At 41.9% G+C, this 17,819-nt stretch overlaps 1 protein-coding gene across 7 annotated transcripts in view; it reads left to right on the top strand.

Moving 5' to 3' along the window:
• Positions 1–17,819, top strand: part of SC5D (sterol-C5-desaturase) — an 80,616-nt gene that overhangs the window by 32,222 nt on the left and 30,575 nt on the right. Inside the window, exon 6 of one of the 7 annotated variants that reach the window (XM_070490060.1) lies at positions 5,584–11,797. The exons of 3 other annotated variants lie outside the window; for them this stretch is intronic. In XM_070490060.1, the coding sequence (XP_070346161.1) occupies positions 5,584–5,713 (130 nt within the window). In that variant the 3' untranslated portion in view covers positions 5,714–11,797. Of the gene's footprint in view, positions 1–954; positions 1,453–5,583; positions 11,798–17,819 lie in introns of those variants that run through there. 3 more of the 7 variants (XM_070490064.1, XM_070490059.1, XM_070490061.1) reach the window with 3 other exon arrangements.

Genomic DNA, 17,819 nt, shown 5'->3' with positions numbered 1-17,819 from the left:
CTGTCCACCTGCCCTCGTGAAGCTTAGAGTCCAGTAGGGAGATCCCATTGGAAAGAAAACAAACAAATTAAAGAAATAAGCTGGCGTGCGCCATGAAACAAACAGCACCCTGAGAGCTACAGTGGTGGGGGGACCTGCTTTAGGTAGCGTGGTCATAAAGGCTTCCTAAGGGCTGATACCTAACCCTGAACCTAAAGGATAAGGAGCCAACCACCAAGGGAAGGGAGAGGGAGAAATTGTGGCATAAAGAGGAAACTACGGCTGGGAGGGTCTGAGGTTGGAAAGTGCTGGGAGCGGTTTTAGGAGTTGAAGCAATAAAGAGGGCCGCTGTGTCAGGGGCTTGGGGAGTGAGTGGAAGAGGCGTTTTCTAGGAAACGGGATCCTTTTCCTCTTCTTGCCTCCCAGACTATTTCTCAGGAGCCCATTCAAAAATGCTCTCAGAAAGTGCCTACCGACATATTTCATAATTTGAAAATTGATATGTTATTAACGCAAATTGGGAGTTTCAATAGAGTGTAGCAATTTACAGAAGGACATTTCAGGCTCGGTAGCCTGAATTGGTAACCGGTAACATTATTTTTACAGTCCAGCTCCACCTTTTAGTACAGAAAACCATCATACCTCAGGTCTGTTTGTGTCAGGAAGCATCTGGATATTCAGCAGCTGAGGCACTGTTAATATGTAGCAGGCTTTTCTTTTATGATGAATTGTAATGCAGTCGTGGTCTCCAAACTTTTGCTCCGTTCTCTTTAATGTGTTTGAAAGTCATCACTGTAAATTTTTTTACAGTGTAAAAGGACTGTCTGCAGGCTAACTGAAAATGTGTTTGGAGCCCTTTGACAATACTATCAACCCCACTGTTAGGCTCAAATCAAGCTTCTTATGTGGTTAGATCAGTTTGACCTGCTACGGCTTTTCTGTAGATTAAAATCATACACCCCTTCCTTCATCCAGAGAGACGTGGCCTCATAAACCACAGAAACTGAGCAACACTGCCCCAAAAGTTCTCTGCCTCTGCCGTCGTCCCTCCCCACCCACGCACGCACCACCACCTCCCTGGAGAAGGGGGACCGGCTCCGTTTCCGTCCTGAGAGCCGAACGTCAGTGCCCAGCGTTTACACAGCAAGGAACAGCCCCTGTACTCGGGCAGGGGGCCGGCTCCTCTTACGACTGTGTCTTCCACTCATTCAGCTCTGAGCCCTTCCACCCCTTCTCTTTAGCAGAGTGAACACCAACCAGTCACATCGACCTAGAAGCACCTCATTTACTTTAACAGCAAATAAGAGATCCTTTGAGAGGAAAGAACTCAGTCACCTTCCTTCACGGGTCTTTAAAACATGATCGTGGTAATGATAAAGAGAGCAACAACCTCCTCCCTCCGCCACTTACTATTAAATGAATTAATATATGTAAAGTGCTTCTTAATGCTTGATATGTATTAAATGGGCAATATATGTTAAATATTAGCTATTATTATTATCGTCATTATCATGTATTAAGCACATACTAAGTATCAGGGCACTATGCTAAATCCTTTCCAGACATAATCTCATTTAATCATTGTAAAAACTCCGTGGGATTGCAGATATTTCACACCCAGTTTACAGCTGAGGAAGATGGTAAGCAGTCAAGTGCCCAAATTCACCCAGCTGATAACATTTTCCAGTTGGGATTTAGATCCAGTCTCCACAGCCTGCGCTATCTAGCCTCTAAGCCGACTGTATTTTTGTTCAGGTGGGAACGATTTAGGGATAGTCCTTGCAAAAGTTTGGAGGATCATCAAGCTGGAAGACTCTCTTGGACTTGAAAATTCTATAACGAAAACTTAGATGGTCTATTAAACGTGAAATCGCTCTGGGTGGGGTGGGGGGAGGAAGATAAGACAGGAAGAAGAAACATTTATTGAGGATATATTTGTACATTTATATTTATTGAGTATATACATTTATTATTTACACACACCCACTTCTTTTTTAGAGGTTAACTCCTACAAGGTCATCCAGTTAGTCAATGGTCAATTGAAAATTCAAACTCAGGTTGTTCTGGCCTCGGAGCCCAGCCTCCTGCTTAAACGCCAGGATTGTACATTTCTGCTCCAATTTCATGACTCTGCCGCACTGCAAGTGCTTTACTAATAATTTCATATTTTCCACTAAGACACTAAAATGCCTTATCAAAGGAGGTCAGAGAAGTAGCTTCCTTAGAGAATAGTCAGAGAAAAAGCTAGACAGTTGTGTTTGGGGGATGGCTTTTCAGTACAGAACTGCCCAGAGGTGTGAAGATGGATGAGCTGACCTCTCCGGTCCTTTCCAGTCACAGAGCTCCAGGATTTATTTGCCAATGAAAATGTCAGGCTTTTTCTTCCATAAAATGATGTATGATGGTCTGAGTACATTCCCCACTCCCACCCACACCTCTTTATATCTGATTTAAAAGCAAAGATTAAATCAGCAGAAGCAGTGGGAAGAAAGAATTTCTCTAGGAGTGATGAGGTTTTCCCGACACAAGGCACCGGGAGGAGAAGAGGGAGTGAAAAGGAAAACACAGTGGCCTGGGCGGGATGAGCCTATCCAGGCATAGATGGGGTGGATGCAACAAAGGACAGAAGCAGCTGAGCTATGAGGGCCATCACTTTGCATTCATAACAGGCATGAAGTGTAAACCAGGTCTCTATTTTTGAAAAGAATATGCTTCTAATTAAGCAAACCAAATTAATGCATATGAAACAATTTCAGAACTATCCATTTCTAACCAGGAGATGAGAGATCAGCCTTGAGTCAGAACTTGTTCACTCAATAAAGATTCGTTGAGTGCCTACTCTGTTCCGGACGCCATTTGGGGTACTAGGGAATGATACAGAAATGAACAAAGCAGTCTAAATCGCTCCCCTATGGGGGGAGGCAGAGAATAAACAAGATGAGTAAGTAAAACAAGTACTATTCTAGCCAGTGTTGAGCGCTAAGTAGAAAAAGTAAGCAAAGAGACGGATAGGAAATATCAGGAGCAGAAGCAGGAAGTTGTAATGTTTGATAGGATGGCCAAGGAAGATGCCTCACTGAGAAGGACATTCCTGAGTAAAATTGCTGAGGGAGGAAAGGAGAGGGCCATAAGGAAATCTGGCGAAGGACAGTTCCAGGTAAGGGAACGCCCATGCAAAGTCCTGAGGTGGGAGTGGACTTGGTGCCTTACAAAACAGTGAGGACACAGATGCAGCTGAGGAGAAGGTGGAGTCAGAGTTAACAGGGGCCAGATCATGTAGAGCATGGAAAGGATTTGAAAGGATTTCGGCTTTCACACTGAGTGAGTTGGGAGCCATCAGAAGCTACTGAGCAGAGGAGGGACTTCATCTAACCTACAGTGTAACAGGATGGCCCTGGTGCTGTGTTGGGAATATGCTGGACCCTGGGAAGGCTAGAGCAGGCAGACCAGTGAGGAGGCTGTGGCAATAATCCGGGCAAGACATGACATTGGCTTGGACCAGTAGTAGGAGTAGAGGTCAGGGAAAGTATTTCTGGGTATATTAAAAGACTAGATCTTTAAAGGTGAACAGGAAGACAAGTCTCAAGGGAAGGAAGGAAAACCTTTGCTAACTATCTGCCTCTCCATGCTTCTGCCACATCTTGTCATCTCAGCAAAAGAACAAGGCAATGTTAAGACTGATTGTGTGATGGACTAACTCATGTGCTTAGTTGGTTTCCACTGAGAATCGTGCTAACAGGTCAGGTCCATTTCCCTTATTCGCAAGTGACTGACCCACGTTTGCACCAAGAACTATGGTGGGTACTCTTTATGGAGATAGACATAAGACAAAGAGACATAAGACACAGTTCCTGCCACCAAGGCGCTCTTAGTCTAGTGAGGGAGATGGGTGGATAGGCAACAATGTCAATGTGATGGAATAAAAGAAGAGCCCAGGGTACTAGTAGGAGCATAAAATAGGGCATTTGGCTCAGCCTGGGGAAGAAAGGTGGTCGGCGAGTTTTGAAAGATGTAAGAGTTAGCCACGAGACAACCACAGGGAGGATATTCTAGGCAGAAGGGCAGCAGGTACAGAAGCATGGAGGTGTGCACTAGCTCAGGGTGTGTGTGGACCTATGTGGGCTGTGTGGGCCAATTAGCCAGGGAAAGCCAAGACTCATCTTGATGTAAGCATCACACAAGTGAGCCATTTGGCTGCACCATGCTTAGGTAGAGACGAACGATTCATCCTTAGTCCTAGAAAAATCAACCCAATGGGTATACTTTTATTCCTGATTTGGATTATCAATGTCTTTACATATCAAATCATATCTGTGTGAAGCCTGGAGACCAAATGTCTAGTTTGAGGTCCTGCCTTTGCTACTTGTTTGACCTTAAGTAATTCACTATTTCTGTGAGTCTCATCTATCTGCAGAATAGGAAAATAATAGCTTATGCCTCATAGTGCTGCTATGAAAACCAAATAAAGTGTGTCTGCAAAAACATTTCCTAAAATGTAGAGAGCTGTCCAAATATTGTTTCAGAAATGAGTAACTGAAAAATATCACTCTCTGTTGATGACCTTGTATCTTCCCATTGCTCTCATGTGCTCATTGCCACCGCTAGTGTTTCATAGACCACGGTGTTCCTTGCTCCCTTCATTTTCGCCCAGGATCCTCTTGTCTTCCCTCTCTTCTCTGACCAGGCCAGCTCCAGTGTAGATCACTGTTCCCTTGGTTAGCGTCTCCTCTCCCATCTGCCTGGTGTTCATGCCAAACCTTTGCCCTCTTCTCAAGCACCAGCACTCTCTCAGGACATGGCCTGGCCTCTCTTTCATCAAGAAAATGGAAGCCACTGGCATGAGCTTCTGCTTCCTCCTCAACTCCAGCCTCCATCAGAAACAACATCAACAACAAAGCGGTGCTTATCTCATTTATAAACACCCTTCCCTCTTTTTCAGGGTCAGAAAAAAGGGCATCTTTTCTCCTGTTCAAGATAACTGCCACATACATATGCACACACACCCTACTCCTTACCCCCATCTTAGCTTTTCATTCATTATCTCCATGCCCCTTCAGGACCTTGCTCCATCCATAATCTCCTTTCTTCTGTAAATTCACTTTCTTGCTTTCTATTAGCTCGTTGCCCTCAGCCTATAAAAACATCAAGATTCATCTTTTAAAGAGAAAGTCTCTGTTGACCTCCCCTTGACTTCTCAGCTGAGCATCTTGAAAATAGCCCCTATAATTGGGGTCTTCACTTCCCCACTTCTCAACCCACTGCACCTGGCTTCCGACCATACCACTCAACTCAAACTGATTTCAAAAGCATTGCCTCCAAATTACCAAGGCCACTGGACACTCCCAGTTCTAGTCTAGCTGGGCTTTTCTACTTCGTTTGATGCTATTTCTCCTTCACTTCTTCCTGAAAGTCTCTACTTCTTTGACATCTCTCATGATTCTCCTCCTACATCTCTAATCATTGCTTTTTGTCCTGTTTCATGGGGTCTTCCTCCTCTGCTAACTTTTTAAATATTTACATTCCCCAAAGGGTTTCCTTCTGGCCCACTGTTCTATTTTCCTACCCTATCCAACACAGTCATGATTTTAATGCTCCTCTCCCTAGGCTGATGGCTTCCAAATTTAAATCTCCAATACTGACGTCACTGCTGGACTTGAGACTTCCATCCAACTATAGGCTGCTAGACATCTCACCTGGAGATCTCAGACATGAAAATCAACGTGACCCAAACTAAATGCATCATTGCCTCACTTCCCCTAAATCAGATCTTTTGCTGTTTCCTCTCTCGGGAACTGACATCATAACCCACTTGGTTACTGAAGTCAGAAAACTGAGATTCATCCCAGATCATTCTCCCTAATTCATCCCACTACAACTGGCCAATCAGTAAACCTTATTTGTGTGGTCTCCCAGCCATTTGCTGGATCAAGGCTCTCCTCCACACTTTCTCCCCTGATGTAGCTCCGGCCTCACCTTCCTTGATATACACGACTGCAGACACTTCTGGAATGGTCTGCCTGCCTTTGATCTTGTTTTTGTCATCCTCCCCAAGATCCACGCTTTACACTATTGCCAGAGAGACTAACCGTAGAGTGCAGCTCTGAGAGGGTTACTCCCCAGCTTAAAACCAAATTCAGAGGGATCCCATACATGGCATTTAAGCTAAAGGCATTCCATGACCTGGCTCTTCCAAATCTGTTGAACTTCATCTCCTGCCCTCCCCCGGCCCCATTACATTGCCCTTATGTGGGTTAAAAGCCCTTACATCGCCTTTATGTGGGTTCTAGAAGGCCTACTACAGAGCACCTGTTTTCCCTGCTGGAGTCTGGAATCAATTAAGTATTATGACAAGAAGACCACATATGAAGACAAAGACCACACATTACTGATAAAGCCCATACTGGAGTAAGTGGCTTCTATTTGCAGACAAGGAGGCTTCTCCATTATGAAGAGACGGACGTATGCTTCCTGTCAACAGTTCACCGCCATCAGGAAGAGAAGAGAAATGAATCAGGCACACTCAAATTATTCTCCTTAGATTGACTAATCAGAATTCACTCCGCTCCCCATGAGGAGAAGTAAAGGGTCGGGGGAGGGCTGGAATTGACAGGGGCTCCCTCTATATGAAAATGAGCCACAGCAATGGAGAAGGAACATCCCCTTCATGCTGCCTCCATCTGTGTGCCCTTTCTGAGGCTGTTTGAACTGCCTAGGATATCACCCCTCATTTCCCACCTGCCTAACTTCTACTCATCCTCCAAGACTCAGGTCAGATTGGACCTCCTTCAGAAACCCTCTGTGAATTCCTAGAAAGTGCCCGTCCTCTGTGCTCACAGGTCTCTCTCAGACCATTCACCTTAGTGCAGTGAATGTCTATTAATTTGCCTGTTTTCCTTAAGGGAACCATCATGCCATTCAACCTTGTATTGCCTGTGCCCAGCACACTGACTGGTACATAGTAGATACTTAACAAATGCTCAGTGGACTGGACTGAGATTATCTAGAGAAGCCTCTTCATTTGATAAATGACCTTTAAAGGCTCCATTTTGTATGTTGTGAGTATTGGTAACAAAACAGAGTAAGTGTTGGAGTCAGGCACGTTTAGTTTGTGATTCTGCATCTTCTTAGCTGTGTGACCTTACTCAAACCACTTGTCCTTTCTAAATCCCGGTTTTCGAATATGTAAAATGAGATAATACTATCTTCCTTCCCAGTTTGGTATAATAATTAAATAAGATAGAAATAAATTATCTAGCTCACTAGCACCTGGCATAGAATACACACCAGAGAAATGGTAACTATTATTATTTTATAGCTATTCTTATTATTAAATTATATTTTGTTTGACAGTGTTTAGTTGAACGAATTCAGCAATTAATAAAGGTACAATTCCCACCCTCAAGCAACGTAGAGTCTAGAGAAGAAGCTCGAAATAGGGATTCTGTATTTCCAGGATTCTACAGAAGATTCTGTATTTCTGGACTTACTAGTCAGGGTTCTCCAGGGAAACAGAACAAATAGGACATATATGAGGAGATTTAATATGAGGAATTGGTTCACTTAATTATAGAGGCTGAGAAGTCTCAAGATCTGCTGTCTGCAAGCTGGAGACCCAGGAAAGCTGGTGATGTAATTCCAAGTCCAAGTCCAAAGGCCTGAGAATCAGGAGCAGAGCTGGTCCAAGCCCTAGTCCAAGGGCAGGAGAAGACAGATGTTTCAGCAGTCAGGCAAAGATGAAGAATTCTCCCTTCCTCCACCCTTTTGTTCTACCAGGCCCTTAAGAGATTGGATGCCCATCCAGATTGTGAGGGGTAACCTGCTCCACCCAGTCAGATTCAAATGCTAATCTCATCCAGAAACACCCTCACAGACACACCCCGAAATAATGTTTAACCAGATATCTGGGCACCCTGTGGCCCAGCCAAATGGACTTAAAATTAACCATCACACTTTATAAACCTTTATATTTTTAAAAGATAATCTTTCTCATCTGAGAGACTCTAGGCTCAGTGTGAGCAAGACCATATCTCTATTCAGGTCTTTATCTTACCCATTATTATGTTGCCCATGTATAGAATAGGGCTCAATAAATTTATTTAATGAATAAATATGTGAGTGAAAAATGGGTCCTCAATAACTACTTCTGAAATGAATTGATAAGATTTTGATCATTGTCTACACAGTGCAATGCACAGATTCATCTCATTTCCTGGTGGTCCTTACCGTCAGCCTCACCCATCCATTCTGTTCCACACTATCCTCTTGTGGCTCCTCACTTATTCCATCAGGCCCCCCAACTCAGGGCCTCTGGATTCAACTGCTAGGGAATATTCCTCATCTCAAGTGTAGCCATGGATCACTCCCACAGCTCAATCAGGCCTGTGCTCAAACGTTCACTTTTAGGTGAGCCATCCACAATTATCCTACTTTACCTGGTAACCTCCACACTCCACACTCCCTGTCCCCCTGCCCCGCCTTTGGTTTCCTTCCATCACATACATCACCATCTGACAAATCATGTAACTTATTTATTTATTATTTCTTTATCTGTTCATATGTTTACCTCTCCACACCCCCAACAGAGGAAAATGAAAACTTGCTGAGGAAAATTATTTTTGTCTGTTTTGTTCACTGCTGTATCCCCAGTAACTAGAACAGTGTCTGAAACATAGCAGACAACCAAAACTATTTTACAAAGTAATAGGATTGAGATTACATTTCCCAGTCTCCCTTGCAGATTGATGTGGATCTGTGACTAAATTTGGGCCAACGGGTTGTGAGCAGAAGTGATGAGCACGACTTCCAGTTCATTTCTAATTTAAAAGATAAGCAGCGGTCTAGTCTGGCCTGTAAGGAGCTTGGAAGTCACCACTCCATCCTAACAGAAGCAAAACGCTGAACAAACTGGAAAATCAATAACTCTTCTTAGATCCTTCTGAGAAGTGAAGTCACAGGGCAAACCACTGCCCCTAAAATTTGAAAGACAGGCAGATACAGAGGATCACAACTTATTGGAGCAGAAACCTCTTTGGGAACCAGCAGCAGGGCAGGAAAATCTGAACTATATTTGGTGAATTGCTGGAGGCTCGGTGTGGGCAAGTCCAAGAGGTAAAAACTCCAGAAGGATCCAGTCACAGGGGAGCCCCCACACTTTTACGAGTTCTACCTCCAGAGCTCTACCAGCTCCTCACAGTGAATGTCAAAGAAAAATCCCCTCATGCTTCCAGCAAGGGAAGGGGAAAAGGAACCATTTTGAAATATTCCTGAGCATTCTGTTCTTCTTAGCAAGGCCTGCTCTCAGGAGAAACTATTTTACCGGAATCTAACCTGCTGAGGTTTTATCAGAGCCTGACCTAACTGGGGGAAGTGAAATACCCACCTCAAGCCAGCTCTAGCTTCCATGTATTGGAAGGGAAATACTCAACCCCTGTCCCCTCTAGCCATCTTGTCCCGTCTAAGGAAGGAAAACCTCCGAGAAGCACTGGTGAAGTTCACAGTCCAGGGGCATTGGCTCACCAAAGACTGAGACCTAATCATAGGACTACAGAATGCTTCCCCGCCCTGCACACCTTACCATCACATCACTAAGAGCCTGTTTACCACACTTCCTTTTACCCAGTACATCATGTCCTCCTTTCAACAAAAAATTACAAGGCATACTAAAAGGCAAAAAATACAGCTTGAAGAGACTGAACGAGCATCAGAACCAGAATCAGATATAGCAGGAATGTTGGAATTATTACACCAAGAATTTTTTAAAAGATGGATAATATGCTAAGGGCTTTAATGGAAAAAGCAGACAACATGTATGAACAGATGGATAATGTAAACAGAGAGTTGGAAATTCTAAGAAGGAATAAAAAATAAATTCTAGAGATCAAAAACACTGTAGCAGAAATGAAGAATAACTTTGATGGGCTCATTAGTAGACTGGAGACAGCTGAGGAAAGAATCTCTGAGCTTGAGAATATGACAATAGAAACTTCTAAAACTCAGATGCAAAGAGAAAAAAAACTGAACAGAATATCTGAGAACTCTGGGACAACTATGAAAAGTGTAATATGTATTAATGAGAATACCAGGAGGAGGAAAAAAGAGAACAAGGAATACAAGCAATAATCACTGAGAATTTTCCCCAAATTAATATCAGATACAAAATCACAGATCCAAGGAGCTCAGAGAATACAAAGCAAGATAAATTCCAAAAAGAACCCCGCTACTCCTAGCCATATCATATTCAAATCTCAGAAAATCAATGATGAAGAAAAAGTCTTGAAAAAAACAGAGAAAAATAGTACTTTAGCATGAAAGAGAAAAGATAAGAATTACATCTGACTTCCCAAAAATAAAGCACACAGGAAGAGACAGGCTTGAAATATATACAGTGTTTAAAGAAAAAAAAAACAACCTAGAATTCTATACCTTGCAAAATTACCCTTCAAAAGTGAAGGAAAAATAAATGCTTTCTCTAACAAAACAAAATTGAGGGAAAATTGAGGGAATTTGTTGCTGGCAGACCTACCTTGCAAGAAAGATAAAAGTAGTTCTTCAGAGAGATGGAAAATGATGAAGATCAGAAACTCAAATCTACATTAAAAAGGAAGACCACTGGGGGCCAGCCCAGCAGCTCAGTGGTTAAGTTTGCACATTCTGCTTCAGCGGCCCAGGTTCACTGGTTTGGATCCTGGGTGCAGACCTACACACTGCTTCTCAAGTCATCCTGTGGCAGGCATCCCACATATAAAGTAGAGGAAGACGGGCATGGATGTTAGCTCAGGGCCAGTCTTCCTCAGCAAAAAGAAGAGGATTGGTAGCATATGTTAGCTCAGGGCTAATGTTCCTCAACAAAAGGAAGACCATTGGAGAATGAATACATGAACGAAAGATAAAAACTTTAGTTTTTCTCATTCTTAATTGATCTATCAGATAACAATTTGTTCAAAATAATAGTAACAATGCCTTAGATTACTTATATATATATGCTTGTGTATAAGTGAAATAAATGACAACAGTGATACAAGGGCCAGGAGGGAGAAATTAGGAATATTTTGTTATCATAAGTTAGTTACACTACCCATGGAGCAGTATAGTTTTATCTGAAACTGGACTTGGATTCGTTGTAAACGTATAGTGCAACTCTAGGACAACCACTAAAACAGGTGAAAAAAAAAAGAAGTATAATTGATATGCTAAGAAAGGAGAGAAAATGAAATAATACAAAATACTCAAAACAATGAAAGACAGAAAAAGTATGGAAGACATAAATAAGAACAAAGAACAAGGACAACAAATAGGAAACAGGAACAAATGTGGTAGATATTAATCCAACTATATCAATAATTACCTTAAAATCAATGGTCTAAATACACCAATTAAAAGTCAGATTGCCAAAATGGATCAAAAAACAAGATTCAACTATCTATTGTCTACAAGAAACCTACTTTAAATATAAAGACACATATAGATTAAAAGTAAAGGGACGGACAAGTTATACCATGCTAGCACTTATCAAAAGAAAGTGTAAATAACTATATTAATTCCAGACAGAGCATATTTCAGAGAAAGGAGTTATCAGGGATAATGAGGGCACTACATAATGGTAAAGGGGTCAGTAATCCAAGAAGACATAACAATTCTTCATGTGTTTGTGCCTAACCATAGAGTAGCAATATATGTAAGGCAAAAACTGATAGCATTGCAAGAAGAAATAGGTGAATCTATTATTGTAGGTAATATAATCTAGTATTATACTATATAAAGTTGAAGACTTTAACACCCCTCTATCATAAATAGACAGATCCAGGAGGCAGAAAATCAATATAGACATAGTTGAACACAATAGCACCACCAATCAACTGAATACAATTGACATCTAGAGAATTCTTCACCCAAGAACAGCAGATTACACATAGTCAAGCTCACATGGAACATTCACCAACATAGATCCTACCGTGGGCTATAAAACACACATTAATAAATTTGAAAGAACAGAAATCATACAGTGTCTGCTCTCAGACCACAATGGAATTAAACTAGAAATCAATAATGGAAAGATAGCTAGAAAATCCCCAAATATTTAGAGATCGGACAATACACTTCTAAGTATTACATGGGTCAAAAGAAAAAACTCAAAACAAATTTTAAAATATTGTCAACTAAATTAAAATGAAAATACAACTTATCAAAATTTGTGGGATGCAGGGAAAGCTTAGAGGGAAATTTACAGTGCTGAATGTGTATATTAGAAAAGAAGAAAGATCTAAAATCAATAATCTGAGCTTCCACCTTAGGAAACTAGAAAAAGAAGAGCCATTAAATTCTAAGTAAGCAGAAGAAAATAACAAAAATTAGTGCAGAAAACAATGAAATTGAAAACAAGAAATCAATATATAAAATTAACCAAACCAAAATCTGGACCTTTGAAAAGATCAACACAGCAAGTCAATCAGGAAACATTGGACTTAACTACACGTTAGACCCTAATCTTTCCATCCAACACCAGCAGAATCCACATTCTTCTCAAGAGCACACAGAACATTCTCTAGGATAGATCGTACTTTAGGCCACAAAATAAGTCTTAATAAATTTAAGAAGATTGAGATCATATCAAGCATCTTTTCCAACCACAATGGTATGAAACTAGAAATCAATGAGAAGAAGAAAACTGGAAAATTCACAAATATGTGGAGATTAAATAACATGCTACTGAAAAACCAATGGGTTAAAGCAGAAATCAAAAGGGAAATAAAAAATATCTTGAGACAAATGAAAATGGAAATACAACATAGCAAAACTTATGAGATGCTGCAAAAGCAGTTCTAAGAGGGAAGTTCACAGAGATAAATGCCTACATCAAGAAAAAAGAAAGATCTCAAATAAACAACCTAATTTTACACCTCAAGGAACTAGAAAAAGAAGGAAAAATTTTAAGAAATTTTTTTTAAAGATTTTATTTTTTCCTTTTTCTCCCCAAAGCCCCCCGGTACATAGTTGTATATTTTTAGTTGTGGGCCCTTCCAGTTGTGGCATGTGAGGCGCTGCCTCAGCATGGCCTGATGAGCGGTGCCATGTCTGCGTCCAGGATCCGAACCAGCCAAACCCTGGACAGCCAAAGCAGAGCACGTGAACTTAACCACTCAGCCATGGGTCCGGCCCCATTAAGAAATTTCAAAAGAAGGCCAAAGTTAGTAAAAAGGAAGTAAATAACAAAGATCAGAGTAGAAATAAATAAAACACAGACTAAAAAGACAATAGAAAAGATCAATAAAATGAGAAGCTGGGTTTTTTTAAAAATATAAACAAAATTGAGAAAACTATGTCTGCACAAAACCCTGCACACAGATACTTACTGCATCTTTATTCATAATTGCCAAAACTTGAAAGCAACTGAAATGTCCTTCAGTACTTGAGGGGATAAATAAACTGTGATAATTCCAAACAATGGAACATTATTCAGCACTAAAAAGAAATGAGCTATCAAGCCATAAAAAGACATGAAGGAAACCTAAATGCATATCACTAAGTGAAAAAAGCCAATCTGAAAAGGCTTCCAACTATTTGACATTCTAGAAAAGGCAAAACTATGGAGACAGTAAAAGGATCAGGGGTTGCCAGGAGTTGGGGGGAGCACAGAGGATTGTTAAGTCAATGCAACTGCTATGTACAATACTACAATGGTGGACACATGCCATTGTACATTTGTCCAAACCTATAGAATGTGCAACACCAAGAGGAAACTCTGTAATGTAAACTATGAACTTGGGGTGATAATGATGTGTCAGCGTAGGTCATAGATTGTAACAAAGCTACCACTGATGCAGGGTGTCGATAGTGGGGAAGTCTATGCATGTGTGGGGACAGGAGTTATATAGGAACTTTCCGTACTCTCTGTTCAATTTTGCTGTGAGCCTGAAATCACTCTAAAAAACAAAGTTATTAATAAAAAATATATATATAAGCCATTTACCCTGGAGTTCCTTTCTCTCTCACTTTCCCACAAGCTGAAATACAGATGTGCTTATGGCCACATGCTTTGCTCATGCAATGACATCACCCTATTAGATGGCAGGTCAACAAGAGTCGGAAATCTGGCTCCCCAAAGGAACTCATGGGGCAGAGCCCCCTGCTCACCTGCCAGCCTGGGCTACTCACATTGGGAATGTGTATAAGAAAGAAAAGTAGGGGGCCGGCCCCGTGGCCGAGTGGTTAACTTTGTACGCTCTACTTTGGTGGCCCACGGTTTCGCCGGTTTGGATCCTGGGGGTGGACCTAGCACAACTCATCAAGCCATGCTGAGGTGGCGTCCCACATAGCAGAACCAGAAGGACCTGCAACTAGAATATATACAACTATGTACTGGGGGCTTTGGAGAGAAGAAGAAAAAGTAAAGATTAGCAATAGATGTTAGCTCAGGTGCCAATCTTTAAAAAAAAAAGAAAGAAAGAAAGAAAAGGGCTACACTTTTTGTTACAGCAGCTTACACTTTACCCCACACAGAGAAAAAATGAGTGAATGGATGAATACATGCCGTACTTTAGCACAAAAGGGCATCTCAGGTGGAGTACGATAATTTATGAGGTAAATTACAATACAAAACCACGTAAAGATGGACTAAGCAAATAAGACATTATACACTGGGATCAGGAGTAGCATGCAAAAGCATCCTGGAATAGATAGTTGCTGTATTTAAGCAATAAGTTTAATTCACAAATGCCTGGGAATTAAGGCAAAAAGAGAAACACATGTTCTAGCTCATGTCAGAGGCAAAGAATTACATATTTTCTTCTATACGATTTCAGAAAATTCCAGGATTACGTATTTTCAGAGACTATGTATTTATAGCTATAGGATCCTACAGTCCCCGGGGGGGAAGGTGGGGAGGGAAATTTTCAAGCTGTCACAGAAGTATCAGATCGATTATAGGGCCCTCAGGGACAGAGGCTGTGTTCTCCTTTCTTTGGATGCTCCTTCCTGCCCTGTCCTGTCTCCCCCACTCCTATCTCCCCTCCCATGCTTCCCCTTGGTCCCCAGTCCCGCCATGTAAACTGCAACTCTGCCATTCCTCCTGGGGACTGGCATCTCTAACTGCTGTTCCCTGGAGAGGAGAGAAGGCAGTGAGGCCAGCACTTGGGGGAAGAAGAATTGAAGCTTGAAAAGCTGTGAGGAAATTCTGTTCATCATCGAACAGTGGCTTCTCGGTAGAGGAAGTCACTTGATCTTTTCAGCCGACTCGGGGGAAGAGCAACACATCTCCTTAATGCTGACCTTAGATCACCTCTTCATTCAGTAAGATAGTTCCTCATCTCCCTGAAGAGATTTGCTGGCTTGGAGAAAACCAGCCTCTCGATTGCTAGGAGCTTTGTGACTTTTTCTTTCTCCTCTCCGCTCTGATCCTTCAAGTTAAAATAAAAATTATAGCCTTGGGAAGAAAAGAGGGCACATAAATAAGGTGGCTTTAGCTGATGAAAGGGATTTTGTAAATAAGGTGACATTTGCCAAGTCACCGTAAACCACACAGGTTTCAAAGTATTTGAGATCTGATAAACAATTTTAATAAGAAATGCTTCCAATTCACGTATGTTACAAGTTTTTTGGAAAATGCAGACAAACACACACACAAAAAGCTTATCATCACCCTATGATGACCACTATTAATATTTCAGGGTTTAGTCTTTCTGTGGGTCTCCCCGCCTCTCTGACGGTCTCTCAGTCTCTCGCTGTCTCTCCCTACCTGTTTCTGTGTCTTGCAAAACTAGGATCTTAAAGTACACAGTGTTCTGTAACGTGCTTTTTTGTCTAATCATATATAAGGAATACTTTTCCATTTTTAAACACAGACAGCCACGAGAGGATGATTCAGCGCAAAGCTCTGAATTGAGGCCATGTTTGTGTACAGCCGCAGTTGTTCCATCGCACCTGCTCACTGGGGGCCCGTCGGGTACCAGGCTCTGTGCTGGGCCTTACTGGTCTCATGGAGCTTACAGTCCAACAGGGAGGATGGATGCTAAATGAGGAATCGCCAGTGGGGCGAACATTACTTAAAGAGAAGCACAGCGGTCTTGGGGACATGTAACAAGGGCCAGGTCAGGGCAGAAAAGTGGTGGCTCAGAACCGTTTACCTGAGGAAGAAATCCCCAGATCTCACTGGCATTTTCTTAGGGCCAAGTTGCCTTCTTGCTGTGTCCCCCACAGGTGAGAAGCACATGGGTCTATTAAGGCCCTTTCACCAAAGTCAAACTACCACTGAAGGTCAGTGTGAGAGGCAAGGGACCCTCTCCTACACTGCTCTTAGAATCTAGACAAATACACTCCTTTCAGGAAAGCAGTTTGGCAATATGTATTTAAAATAAAAAGTTAAAAATTGCCTAAGCTTTGATGCAGTCATTCTTTACCAGGAACCTACCCTAAGAAACTAATGAGAAACTTAGACCCAATTTCAAACGCAAAAAGTTCCTGGTGTAATTGTTTAAACAGCGAAAGAAAGGTAAGAACCTAAATGTTCATTAAAATCAGAGAGGTGAAATAAATTATAATCTGTCCATGCAGTGGAATGTTGTATAATAAATAGTAATAGCTGCCATTTGTTAAGCATTTACTGTGTTCCACAACCTGTTCAAAGCATTTGAAATATTATTTTCAAAGAATATTATATGAGAAACAGATATAAAAGGTTGAGAGAGAAAATGGGAGTCAACATAATTTTATTTATAGTTGAATTTGTATTTTGTCATGTGTTTATATGCACATGCAATGAATAAAGACCAGAATGCTCATGATGGTGGCATTAAAAGTGACTGGTAATATCTTCTCTTACTTTTTTATGTTTCTAAGTTTTCTGTAATAAGGACATATCAAACACATTGACATATTTTAAGACACATTATCTAAAAAAAAAATCCCACATTCAAATGTTATTAATGACTCCCTTTGACCAAATGCTTAAATATGTCAGAAAAGAAAAAATCAAAGGCCAGAGTGTATCAAATGGTTGTTAATAAAACTGCCGGTGGCCCTACTTCTCAAGGAACAGTGAGTTTGCAGGGTGGGCACCAAATCCACTTCTCCACTGGTCAGATCCCACCTGGGTCTCCCTGGAAAATTTGGAGTTGCTTCTGGGAGAATCTGGGCTTGGATCCTGATCCTGTTACTTAGTGGGTAGACCCAAGGCAACAGCTCACTTCACCTCTCCGGCTCCCAGTTTCCTCATCTGTAAAGTGGGAATATCGTCTACCTCATGGAGGTGCTGGGAGGGCTAAGTGATATATCACGTGGAAAACCGCCTCTGCAGAGAACCTGTACAGGCTGCATTACTGTTGGCTTTGCATCAGCAACTTGGGGGCTGCTCGCTGGAGGGCCCCACAATTAGGCTGACTATTGCTGGGTTTGCTACTGAGACACACAGAGTTTGCACAGCCATCTGCCTGCGTGATGGATCATGGTTAGCCAAGGCTTCCTTTTAATGGATGACAGCTGTGATGAAGTTGCAGCACGACCTTCAATCTCCTCCATTTCCGACAAGAGGCCTGATTCTAACAACCGTCCTATGTCCTCAGCTCTCATCACCCATGCCCCATCAGAAGGAGCTGGTCACTGTTCCAGGCACCAGCCCAAAAAAGAGGGAGATGAATGTTTTTCAGGCTGCCCAGCCATAGCTAGAGGAAGAATCGCAAATGGCTGGGCTGGGAGTACCCCTGGATGACCGGATGCCCCTGGAACAGGGGCCAGGGGAGGCCACAAGAGAGAACGCTAGCCACCAGCCCGGCCCTGCCCACCTCTGATCATCTATGGAGGAGAGCACTCCAGAGCTACGGGATCTTGTGTGTGTCCTCCCTCCAACCCAA

Source organism: Equus asinus, chromosome 20 (genome assembly GCF_041296235.1).
Source record: "Equus asinus isolate D_3611 breed Donkey chromosome 20, EquAss-T2T_v2, whole genome shotgun sequence".
NCBI classification, from domain to species: domain Eukaryota; kingdom Metazoa; phylum Chordata; class Mammalia; order Perissodactyla; family Equidae; genus Equus; species Equus asinus.
Note: the sequence above shows the minus strand (reverse complement) of the source record. Positions and strands in the feature narration are given on the sequence as shown.